At 35.1% G+C, this 13,438-nt stretch overlaps 1 protein-coding gene across 1 annotated transcript in view; it reads left to right on the top strand.

Annotated features, from left to right (window-relative positions):
• The window catches only part of LOC133663255 (tomoregulin-2-like), a 430,554-nt gene that overhangs the window by 185,064 nt on the left and 232,052 nt on the right, over positions 1–13,438 (top strand). The window contains exon 3 of the mRNA XM_062067604.1: positions 75–204. Coding sequence (XP_061923588.1) covers positions 75–204 — 130 coding nt within the window. The remainder of the gene's footprint in view (positions 1–74; positions 205–13,438) is intronic.

Below are 13,438 nucleotides of genomic sequence, written 5' to 3'. Positions count from 1 at the left end.
CATTTATTAGTGACATTTTGGCATTTTTCTACATGCCTCTTGATACTAATACTCCTGATTTGATCTCTCCACAGTGCAACAATGACTATGCTCCGGTTTGCGGCTCGAACAATCAGAACTACCGGAACGAGTGTTTTCTGCGTAGAGATGCCTGCAAGCAGCAGTCTGAAGTACTTATTCTGTCCGAGGGCGCCTGTCCTGTGGGTAAGTACATCTATGTTTGGAACTCCAATACCAATGTAGGCAAGAAGTGTCGTACCAAGATACATACTTTACATCTACACCCTCTTCTTACTTCTCACACAAAGAAAACAAGCAAGGAAATTTAAAGCCTAAAAGGGGAACTATGATAATTTGAGTCTACTTTTAAAACATGTCCTTGTGGTCTAGATCAGGGGTGTTCAAACTTTTCGACTTGGGGGCCGAATTGGGCGACAAAAATTTGGTCGAGGGCCGAAAGCCGACTGCATTTTAAATAGCTTATATATATATATATATATATATATATATATATATATATATATATATATATATATATATATATATATATATATATATATATATATATATATATATATATATATATATATATATATATATATATATATATATATATATATATATGTGTATATGTATACATTTATACATACATTTATATACACATAAATCTATATATATGTATATATATATATATATATATATATATATATATGTATATATGTATATATGTATATATATATGTATATGAATGTATATATATACATGTATATGTGTGTGTATATATATATATATATATATATATATGTATATGTGTATATTTATACATTTATACATACATTTATATACACATAAATATATATATATATATATATATATATATATATATATATATATATATATATATATATATATATATATATATATATATATGTATATATATATATATATATATATGTATATATGTATATATATATGTATATATATATATATATATATATATATATATATATATGTATATATATATATGTATATGTATGTATATATATACATGTATATGTGTGTGTATATATATATATATATATATATATATATATATATATATATATATATATATATATATATATATATATATATATGTGTGTATATTTATACATTTATACATACATTTATATACACATAAATCTATATATATATATGTATATATATATATATATATATATATATATATATATATATATATGTATATATGTATATATATATGTATATGTATGTATATATATACATGTATATGTGTGTATATATATATATATATATATATATATATATATATATATATATATATATATATATATATATATATGTATATGTGTATATTTATACATTTATACATACATTTATATACACATAAATATATATATATATATATATATATATATATATATATATATATATATATATATATATATATGTATATATATATATATATATATATATATATATATATATATATATATATATATATATATATATGTATATATATATATATGTATATATATGTATATGTATGTATATATATACATGTATATGTGTGTATATATATATATATATATATATATATATATATATATATATATATATATAATTTTATTTTATTTATTTTATTTTTTTTTTTTTTTTTTGTCCTGTCCATCCACATCATATTGTTGATGTGGATGCCCATTTATGCTGTACAAATTTACTTTACAAAAGGATAAGTACAAATGTGATACTAAGAATGGTAGCACAGAAGCAGTTACTGAAGTAAATATTAATAACACAGAAATGACAATGAATATTATTGCGCCACAAATGAAGCAATAAAAATACCAATAAAAATAGCACTATTGATAATAATTAGTAATGATAATTACCTTTATTATCATCAACAATAAAATTGTTTCAAATGCAACAATACATAAATGTAATGAACTTGAATAACGAAAGAAAGCAGCTAAATGGAGGGGAAGAAATAAGCAGAATATATTAACCTTGTAGATTGTTATAGTAAGAAATAGGTTAAGCTTTATGTGTGCCGTGTTTTAACCGGTTTATCTTGGGGGGGGGGGCTTTGATGAAAATAAAAAGTTATCTTACCATTTTTTTGTATTTCCTCGTAGCCTGAAACAGTAACAATATTAATAAGTCTGGAAAGACAAAATTCATCATAGGTCGCTTTTAAAGGTCCTTGATACATTTTGTACAATAAAGATACTAAAACAAATCCAATGAAAGTCAAAATCAGATAATAATTTCAAGAAATCATTGACAGTTTTGTGTTGTATCAAGATAGAACAAATTGTTATTAATGTATATGTGTTATTACAATATTTCATCAAACCTTCAGAATGGTGGTCAATAAAGGGCCTAGGGTCCTTATTTTAGACACAGAGTGGTTCGCGGTATGGCTGTTTGATGATATTTATACTTACTAATGAATTATGTATTTCCAGCTTCCGCATAAGCCTTTTGCGGATTTCAATTTTGTGTTAATGTCACCCCTTAGGACAAGGCAGACTTAAGCATCCCCGCTGGTAGATATACTGTAATCCTTGGTGAAAGTAAACATTATGTCCGTTGACTCACGTTTAAAAAATGTGGAAACAATGTGACATTACGGAGCTAAATCTGACGGAGTTCACTACAGTATATACTAATGAATATTACCAATTAGCGAGTCATGATCTGCTTTCTAGGCTTAGTTATTAATGAGTCAGTGCACTGCCAAGTTGGTAATAGGTGTTCCAGATGAACATACTGTGTGAATCACTGCTGAAGCCAACACATTCTGTAAATCGTGCATCGTGCTTACCTCAGTTGGTAAAGGTTTGCAGGTCTTTGAATGGGCATCTTTAGCAGCAGTAGTTGTTTTAAATATGGACCATATGGCCAGATGCCCAGGGCGGCGTTCTCTAGGGCAGTGTTTTTCAACCACTGTGCCGCGGCACACTAGTGTGCCGTGAGATACAATCTGGTGTGCCGTGGGAGATTATATAATTTCACCTATTTGGGGTAAAACATTTTTTGCAAACCAGTAATTATAGTCTGCAAATGATGTGTTGTTGTTGAGTGTCGGTGATGTCTAAAGCTCGGCAGAGTAACCGTGTAATACTCTTCCATATCAGTAGGTGGTGGCAGGTAGCTAATTGCTTTGTAGATGTCGGAAACAGCGGGAGGCAGGGTGCAGGTAAAAAGGCATTTAATGCTTAAACAAAAAATAAACAAAAGGTAAATGCCTCTAAGAAAAGGCATTGAAGCTTAGGGAAGGCTACGCAGAACGGAACTAAAACTGAATCGGCTACAAAATCAACAAAAACAGAATGCTGGACGACAGCAAAGACTTACAATGTACATCCGAACATGACATGACAATCGACAATGTCCCCACGAAGAAGGATAAAAACAAAGTAGATGCGGGAAATATCGCTCAAAGGAAGACATGAAACTGCTACAGGAAAATACCAAAAAAAAGAGGAAAAGCTACCAATATAGGAGCGCAAGACAAGAACTAAAACACCAGCACCGCCCGCAACCCCAAAAGGGACAAGCGGTAGAAAATGGATGGATGGATGGACTTTTTACTGTCAACTGAGTTTCGTTTTTAATGATTTCTGCTGGTGGTGTGCCTCCGGATTTTTTCAACGCAAAAAATGTGCCTTGGCTCAAAAAAGGTTGAAAAACACTGTTCTAGGGGGCGCCACAAGGATGAGGGGGAAAACAGATTCATATTGTAAAAACCTGTGTGTCTGTTGTTGTTGTTCATAATTCTGATATTTTTAGACTTCCTTTTTATTGTCATTCAAATTTGAACTTTACAGTACAGATAAGAACGAAATTTCATTATATTAGCTCATGGTAGTGCAGGATAAAAAAGCAATAAGGTGCATATATAAATAAATAAATAAGTTACTGTACAGATAAATATATTGCACTTTTTCATATGCATCCACGATTATGGATGTATGTTTTATTGTCTTTTATATTCCAGCGAGTTAATCCATTTTGGGGGGAGTTGAGGGGATAATTATGATGCGTTCAAGAGTGTTACGGCCTGAGGGAAGAAGCTGTTACAGAACTTGGAGGTTCTGCTTTGGAGGCTGCGGAACCTCTTTCTAGAGTCCAGCAGTGAAAACAGTCCTTGGTGGGGGTGGGAGGAGTCTCTGCAGATTTTCTGAGCCCTGGTCAGGCAGCGGCTTTTTGCGATCTCCTGGATAGATTTGGTGAATGCTCCTCCTTGAGAGGGCGATTGGTGGAGAATGAGGAAGCGGTATGTTGACGGAAAAATGTGCGTTGTTCTTGCTGATACCTGCTGCTGGTGTGTTGGAATTAGGCCTGGGCGATATGGCCTTTTATTAATATCTCGATATTTTTAGGCCATGTCACGATACACAATATATATATCTCGATATTTGGCCTTAGCCTTGAATGAACACTTGATGCGTATAATCACAGCAGTATGATGATTCTATGTGTCTACATTAAAACATTCTTCTTCATACTGCATTAATATATGCTCATTTTAAACTTTCATGCAGAGAGGAAAATCACAACTACCGTATTTTTCGGACTATAAGTCGCAGTTTTTGTCATAGTTTGGCCGGGGGTGCGACTTATACTCAGGGGCGACTTATGTGTGAAATGATTAACACATTACCGTAAAATATCAAATAATATTATTTAGCTCATTCACGTAAGAGACTAGACGTATAAGATTTCATGGGATTTAGCGATTAGGAGTGACAGATTGTTTGGTAAACGTATAGCATGTCCTATATGTTATAGTTATTTGAATGACTATTACCATAATATGTTACGTTAACATACCAGGCACGTTCTCAATTGGTTATTTATGCGTCATATAACGTACACTTATTCAGCCTGTTGTTCACTATTCTTTATTTATTTTAAATTGCCTTTCAAATGTCTATTCTTGGTGTTGGGTTTTATCGAATAAATTTCCCCCAAAAATGCGACTTATACTCCAGTGCGATTTATATATGTTTTTTTCCTTCTTTATTATGCATTTTCGGTCGGTGCGCCTTATACTCCGGTGCGACTTATACTCCGAAAAATACGGTAAGTCAATTGACCAAAAGTGTATTTATTAAACAGTTATTAAGCAGTGGCACAAACATTCATGTCATTTCCAAAACAGAAAGTGCAAGATTGTCAGAGACATTTTAACACAAGCTATTAGTGCACTTTTGTGCATGATGTCACTAAGATGACATATCAAAACAACACTAAATTAAAGTGCACTTTTTGTACAGAACGCCACTACAATAGTCTAAAACAAATAAAGTGCACTTTTGTGCATGATGTCACACAAGATATTTCAAAAACTGTCAAATAAAAATGAGCTGCATAATAGGAAATCAAATTGTGTATGTCCTTCGCTATGTGGTAGGTTCCTGCGGACGTTATCGCCTGTTTTTGACTATATTTTTCATATGGTGTTGATGTGGAAATGGAAGACGCCAGGCTCAATTGGGTCATGGCTGGTTGCTTCGGCATTTTGTTGGGTGTTGACATGCGGAGTTTCAAGCACTCCTCATTCTCTAGCGGGTGACTTTTCAAATGATGCTACAAATTAGTACTGCTGCTATTTTTTGTAGCAACGCTTTTGCCGCACACTTGACATATTACGGTTTTCTGTTCAACATCTTCCCGCTTGAAGCCAAACCACCGCCAGACGATGGACCCAGTGCTGTTTTTCTTGGGAATTAAATCTTCCTCCATTTGTTACCAGTATAACTACCTGGCCACCGCTAACTTTACCCATGCTGCTACCTCTCTGCTCAGCGAGGGCGTATGACAGTATGTGACGTGTGTAACAAAGTCCGCTTGTTTTATCTCTCTGTGTGAAGAAGAGACAAAAAAGAGTGAGAAAAAGCCATTAGTGTAATGCCCACAGCTAAAAGCAACTGCGTGAGAACGTATACTCACGAAATAGTAATTTTCTACATCGCACAGAGACAAACCCACGATATATCGGGTGTGTTCGATATATCGCCCAGCCCTAGATGGAATCAAAATTAATAAATACTAGAGATGTCCGATAATATCGGCCGATAAATGCTTTAAAATGTTATATCGGAAATTATCGGTATAATTTTTTTAATTATCGGTATCGTTTTTTTTTTTTTGTTTTTTTAATTAAATCAACATAAAAAACACAAAATACACTTACAATTAGTGCACCAACCCAAAAAACCTCCCTCCCCCATTTACACTCATTCACACAAAAGGGTTGTTTCTTTGTGTTATTAATATTCTGGTTCCTACATTATATATCAATATATATCAATGCAGTCTGCAAGGGATACAGTCCGTAAGCACACATGATTGTGCGTGCTGCTGGTCCACTAATAGCACTAACCTTTAACAGTTAATTTGACTCATTTTCATTAATTACTAGTTTCTATGTAACTGTTTTTATATTGTTTTACTTTCTTTTTTATTCAAGAATTTTTTTTAAATTTATTTATCTTATCTTATTTTATTATTTTTTTCAAAAAGGACCTTATCTTCACCATACCTGGTTGTCCAAATTAGGCATAATAATGTGTTAATTCCATGACTATATATATCGGTATCGGTTGATATTGGTATCGGTAATTAAAGAGTTGGACAATATCGGAATATTGGATATCGGCAAAAAGCCATTATCGGACATCCCTAATAAATACCCATACATTTTCTGTTGATGTGTAAAAGGTATGTGAGGAACTGTTAAAACACTGGATTCCGAACTTAGTGCAAACAGTCCTTTTTAAGTCCACAGCAAATCCCGCCTCCATTCCAGGTTGGTTTGTTGGCTTTCTAAGCCCATATTGAATAACACAATTAGAAAAAAACTTGGTGAGTGACGTTTAAAGAAACACGCTGAAGCAGTGACGACCGAGTAATGACTGTGCAAACTCTTCAAAATTGCAGTGCTCGTATGTATAGGATAAAAACAGTATGTGAGGGGGACCACGCCTCTTCAAAATGGCCGTGTCCGTGGGTTTGATTGATTGATTGAAACTTTTATTAGTAGGTTGCACAGTGAAGTACATATTCTGTATAATTGACCACTGAATGGTAACACCCGAATACGTTTTTCAACTTGTTTAAGTCGGGGTCCACTTAAATTGATTCATGATACAGATATATACAATCAGATATATACTATCATCATAATACAGTCACCACACAAGATAATCCCATTGAATTATTTAGTTTAGGGTTGTAGCTGCCTGGAGGTGTACTTTTATTGTGGTTTTGAAGGAGGATAGAGATGGCCTTTCTTTTACACCTGTTGGGAGCACATTCCACATTGATGTGGCATAGAAAGAGAATGAGTTAAGACCTTTGTTAGATCGGAATCTGGGTTTAATGTGGTTAGTGAGGCTCCCCCTGGTGTTGTGGTTATGGCGGTCATTTACGTTAAGGAAGTAGTTTGACATGTACTTCGGTATCAGGGAGGTGTAGCGGATTTTATAGACCAGGCTCAGTGCAAGTTGTTTTACTCTGTCCTCCACCCTGAGCCAGCCCACTTTGGAGAAGTGGGTAGGAGTGAGGTGGGATCTGGGGTGGAGGTCTAGAAGTAATCTGACTAGCTTGTTCTGGGATGTTTGGAGTTTAGATTTGAGGGTTTTGGAGGTGCTAGGGTACCAGGAGGTGCATGTGTAATCGAAAAAGGGTTGAACGAGAGTTCCCGCCAGAATCCTCATGGTGCTTTTGTTGACCAGAGAGGAGATTCTATAGAGAAATCTCGTTCTTTGGTTGACCTTTTTGATGACCTTGGTTGACATTTTATCACAGGAAAGATTAGCCTCTAGAATGGAACCTAGGTAGGTGACCTCATCCTTCCTGGTGATAACAATGTCACCCGATTTTATAGTGAAGTCATTGACTTTCTTAAGGTTGATGTGGGACCCAAACAGGATGGATTCCGTTTTACCCAAGTGTATGGATAGCTTGTTGTCAGCGAGGGTAACGTAAGTAATGTCATCGAAATGGCAGTGCACTGAGGCTAATGACTCAATGTAAAGGTTGGTAAACCGGAAATGTTTCCAAATAGAGGCGTTCATAAATCAAGGTTTCACTGTTTCCTCTCGGGCTAACTCATAGCTACGCGGTTGATTCAGTGAGACGTGAGCCTTTTGAACAGTATCTGTAAATCAGTCACAGTCGAGTCTTCATTCAGTATTTGTAATTTGGTGAGAGTCGAGTCATCGTCAAGCACCCAGGGATTCAGCTCGGGCAAGGAGAGTTGATTTGAGGCTGGAAACGCATCTGTGCTTTTGCGGTTTAAAAAAATGCAGCTTGATTAAAAGTTGCATAATTAATGACATATTACCTGGTTTTCCTTTTTTTTTAAATTTTAGATAGCATTAGCAGGGGTGAGTCAGTGAACAACTTAATGGGGATGAGAACTAGAGATGTCCGATAATATCGGGCTGCGGATATTATCGGCCGATAAATGCTGTAAAATTTAATATCGGAAATTAACGGTATCGGTTTCAAAATTATCGGTTTCAATAGTAAAATGTATGACTTTTTAAAACGCCGCTGTGTACACGGACGTAAGGAGAAGTACAGAGCGCCAATAAACCTTAAAGGCACTGCCTTTGCATGCCGGCCCAGTCACATAATATCTACGGCTTTTCACACACACAAGCGAATGCTAAGCATACTTGGTCAACAGCCATACAGATCACACTGAGAGTGGCCGTATAAACAACTTTAACACTGTTACAAATATGCGCCACACTGTGAACCCACACCAAACAAGAATGACAAACACATTTCGGTAGAACATCCGCACCGTAACACAACATAGACACAACAGAACAAATACCCAGAATTTGTTAAGATTTATTTTGGAAAACGTTGTTACATTGTTTAATGCATCCAGCGGGGCATCACAACAAAATTAGGTATAATAATGTGTTAATTCCACGACTGTATATATCGTATCGGTTGATATCGGAATCGGTAATTAATAGTTGGACAATATCGGAATATCGGATATCGGCAAAAAATACATTATCGGACATCTCTAATGAGAACCTGTCACCCGCCATTCATCCACGACCAAATCATCAATGCGTGTGTCAGTGCCGTACTCCTTGCAAATATTCCTGTTTAAGTCCACAGCAAATCCCTCCTTCTTTCCTGGCTGGTGTGTTTGCTTTTTGCATATGATCATGCACGGCCCCATGTTGCAAGGGTCTGTATATCATTCCGGGAAGCTGAGAACCAGCACCGGACATCACACCTGTTGAGCATGTTGTGGATGTTCTGGATTGGCGTACAGTACAGGCCAAAAGTTTGGATATCCCTTTTCCTCGTTCAATGCATTTTCTTTATTTTCATGACTATTTACATTGTAGATTGTCACTGAAGGCATCAAAACTATAAATGAACACATGTGGAGTTATGTACTTAACAAAAAAAGGTGAAATAACTGAGAACATGTTTTATATTCTAGTTTCTTCAAAATAGCCACCCTTTGCTCTGATTACTGCTTTGCACACTTTTGGCATTTTCTCGATGAGCTTCAAGCACACCTGTAAAGTGAAAATCATTTCAGGTGACTACCTCTTGAAGCTCATCGAGAGAATGCCAAGAGTGTGTAAAAGTAATCAGAGCAAAGGGTGGCTATTTTGAAGAAATTAGAATATAAAACCTCCTCTAACCTCCTCCAACCTTCAAGGACAAAGCTACGAACTATGGGAGACCGGGCTTTCTTCTCCGCTGCTCCCAGTCTGTGGAACGCTCTCCCTGACCACCCGAGGGCACCTCAGACTGTGGATGCTTTTAAAAAAGGCTTAAAAACCCATCTTTTTAAAAAAGACTTTTTATAGATTTTTGTAGATATGCATGCTGGTTCTAGCTAGTCGGCTGTTTTTAGTTTTATATTTTATTTATTTTTATTATCTTTTATTATTATTATTATTATTATTATTACTATTTTTTTTTAACACTGTGGCACTTTGAAGTTGTTTGCTCAACGTAAAGTGCTTTTTACAAATAAAATATAATATTATTATTATTATTATTATTATTATTATTATTATTATTATTATTAAAACATTTTTTCAGTTATTTCACCTTTTGTTGTTAAGTACATAACTCCACATGTGTTCATTCATAGTTTTGATGCCTTCAGTGACAATCTACAATGTAAATAGTCATGAAAATAAATAAAATGCATTGAATGAGAAGGTGTGTCCAAACTTTTGGCCTGTACTGTTTATGGTAAATGATGCAAATGGTGGTTTTTGACACCTGCAGCCCCAATACAGTAAAATCTGCACATTTTGGAGTGGCTGTTTATTTCTGGACCAACTAAGGCGCACCAGTGCAAAAAAAAAAAAAAAACACGTTTCTAATCAGTAAGCATCTTAATATGCCACACTTTTCAGGTGGATGGATTATTTCGGCAAAGGGTAAATGCTCACTAACACAGATTTATACAGATTATTAACACTATTTGAGAGAAAAAGTTCAAATCTTTGACTTTAGCTCATCAAAAATGGGAGCAAAAACAAAAGTCTTCAATCTTTTGTGAGATGGACGGGGATATGAGAGCGATCGATCAATAGGTAGTTTATTAACCCTGAAGGAAATTCAAAAGAAAAAATACTCCCCTGGGTTGGACTCAAGCCATCATTCCCACAGTAATGTGAGGATTGTCTTTTACTATTGGCCCACAGGGACAAATGTGCGACACATTGATGTCATTCTTTGAGGGGAGAAAACTGACGATAGCTTCCGCAGTGCCTCTGAGCTCATAATGCAATGTTTAAACAAGTAGTGTTTTTTTATGGTTCGGTCTTCAAACAAACAGCATTTTGATTGTAGCTCCGAGTTTCATGTTCCACTTAGCCACACACATGGTATTTAAATAAAGACACGGGGGCGAAGAATGTCATGGTCAAATAATTTAATTTCAATAAATTCCAATCACAAGTCTTCAAATTGGAGGTAAAGTGGGCGTGAAGCAGAAAGTGATGACAAGACAAACATGCTTTTATTATTGATTCTCATGATGTAGAATATCGGTAACACTTTAGTATGGGGAACATATTCACCATTAATTAGTTGCTTATTAACATGCAAATTAGTAGCATATTGGCTCTTAAGTAGTCATTATTAAGTACTTATTAATGCCTTATTCTGCATGGCCTTATTATACAACCAGTAGGCCATTAACTAAGAGTCTTCCCTCAATAACCTCAGAATTATTGCTTATTAGTAACCTTAACCTTAACCCTAACCCTTATATGTTGTGTGCTTGTTAGGGTTGAACGGTATACCGGTATTAGTATAGTACCGCGATACTAATGAAACATATTCGGTACTATACTGCCTCTGAAAAGTACCGGTCCGCCACAACCAGCGAAATTTAAACAAACGGTTTTGGTGGATCTACACTTAACATCCACTGTAATGATACCAAGTACAGTAGCGTATCTAGTCGATACTACTATAATTACGGCTACATTTTTTGGCACCACAACATCTTCTTTCGTTTTTGTTTTTTTGTATACTATTTTTATAAACCCATGAAATATGTCCCTGGACACATGATGTCTTTGAATATGACCATTGTATGATCCTGTAACTACTTGGTATCAGATTGATACCCAAATTTGTGGTATCATCCAAAACTAATGTAAAGCATTCAATCAACAGAAGAGTATGTGATTATTACATTTTAACAGAAGTGTAGACAGAACATGTTAAAAGAGAAAGTAAGCAGATATTAACCGTAAATGAACAAGTAGATTGATAATCCATTTTCTACCACTTGTCCTTGATCATTTTCACAAAATAATAGAATGGAAAATGACTCAAGGTGTTACTGCATATGTCAGCAGCTAAATTAGGAGCCTTTGTTTGCTTACTTACTAATAAAAGACAAGTTGTCTTGTATGTTCACTATTTTATTTAAGGACAAACTTGCAATAAGAAACATATGTTTAATGTACCTTAAGATTTATTGTAAAAATAAAGCCAATAATTAATTTTTTTGTGGTCCCCTTTATTTAGAAAAGTACAGAAAAGTATTGAAATGATTTTGGTACCGGTACCAACATATTAATATCGGGACAAAACTACTTAGTCCACAACTTTGATGGAGGTTTTTTAGAGAGCTTTATAGGCGAAATAGAGCAACTTTCATTGGTTCCAGTGTTAGCTGACTTTTGCTAATGTTTATTTACGAGTTAGAATGCATAAAAAAATAAATAAAAAAACGTGTATGCTTGTCTTACATAAGGATTATGAATGATGTGCAAAATCCCCCAAAAAGTGCAGTTCCCCTTTTTAAGAAACCCTACCCTAGAACATCTTCATGTTGCATCTGACTTGATTTCCTTTCCAAAAGTTGAATGCGGTGAATTACTGACAGGCGCTTTTTTTTATTTATTTTTTTTATAGACCTCAGTGTTAGACACAGATCGTTCATGTGCTAAAGCGTGGCGGACAGTTCACGCCCGGGGAAGTCCTCCCTCCTCTCACAACTCAGGCGTCCTACGGGTACTCCCAGCTTACCGAAAAGTGGAATATGTTAAATTCACTCAAACAACGAGCAAATTGTGCAAACTAACCTGCACAACTAATCTGGTGTCCCCTCAGCCCCGCTACCTGTGCTGCAACGTAAGCTTTCTCATTTGCTCGGCCGCGCTCTCTTTCCCCTCGATTCTCCCTGGCCTCCTTTCCATTCCCCTCACCTAAAATCCCATTAGTGGCACCAGGCCTGAGTGTAATGGAAGTATGTCAGCTCAACAGTGCCAATACTTGTTTACAGGCTGTACTGGGAAATATCATGAGAAACCTATCCCCCAGCCGCGTGTTTTGCTGAGACACCTGAATGTGCTGTTTGCAGCTCGGATCGTGTCCAAAACCAACCGTAGGTCATGTTTGTTTTGTTGAAGCTGTTAGAATAATAATGTATATATTATCACACAACTTTATGCTTAAGGGCCGTTGCTATAAATTATTGTCAATTGTGCTGAAGTGGTATTTTTGTATCTGCATGATAAAAGTCAGCGTGTTTCATATACCGACAGTAAAAATGTAAGCATAGTAAGCAAATATGGTAGCTAAATTGTTTTGTCTGGAAATTATATGTCTGTTTTATTTTATTTTATTTTATTTTATTTTTTACAAAATAATTTATCAAAACGGTGTGGCCCTTTTGTGGAAAAAAAATTGGACACCCCTGATTTACTGACTTCTTTTTGGAGCACAATGACATCCGTGAATGATTAAGACAGCAGTTTTTGTAATATATAATTAAGTCAGCCTTGATACATATACTGAGATGAAGAATATCTTATTTTCAATAAGGTTGAAAGTAGAGATGTCCGATAATATCGGGCTGCATACTTGGTCAACAGCCATA

This window comes from Entelurus aequoreus, linkage group LG13 (assembly GCF_033978785.1).
Source record: "Entelurus aequoreus isolate RoL-2023_Sb linkage group LG13, RoL_Eaeq_v1.1, whole genome shotgun sequence".
In the NCBI taxonomy this organism is placed as follows: domain Eukaryota; kingdom Metazoa; phylum Chordata; class Actinopteri; order Syngnathiformes; family Syngnathidae; genus Entelurus; species Entelurus aequoreus.
The sequence above is the reverse complement of the archived record's forward strand: the minus strand, read 5'-3'. Positions and strand labels throughout refer to the sequence as shown.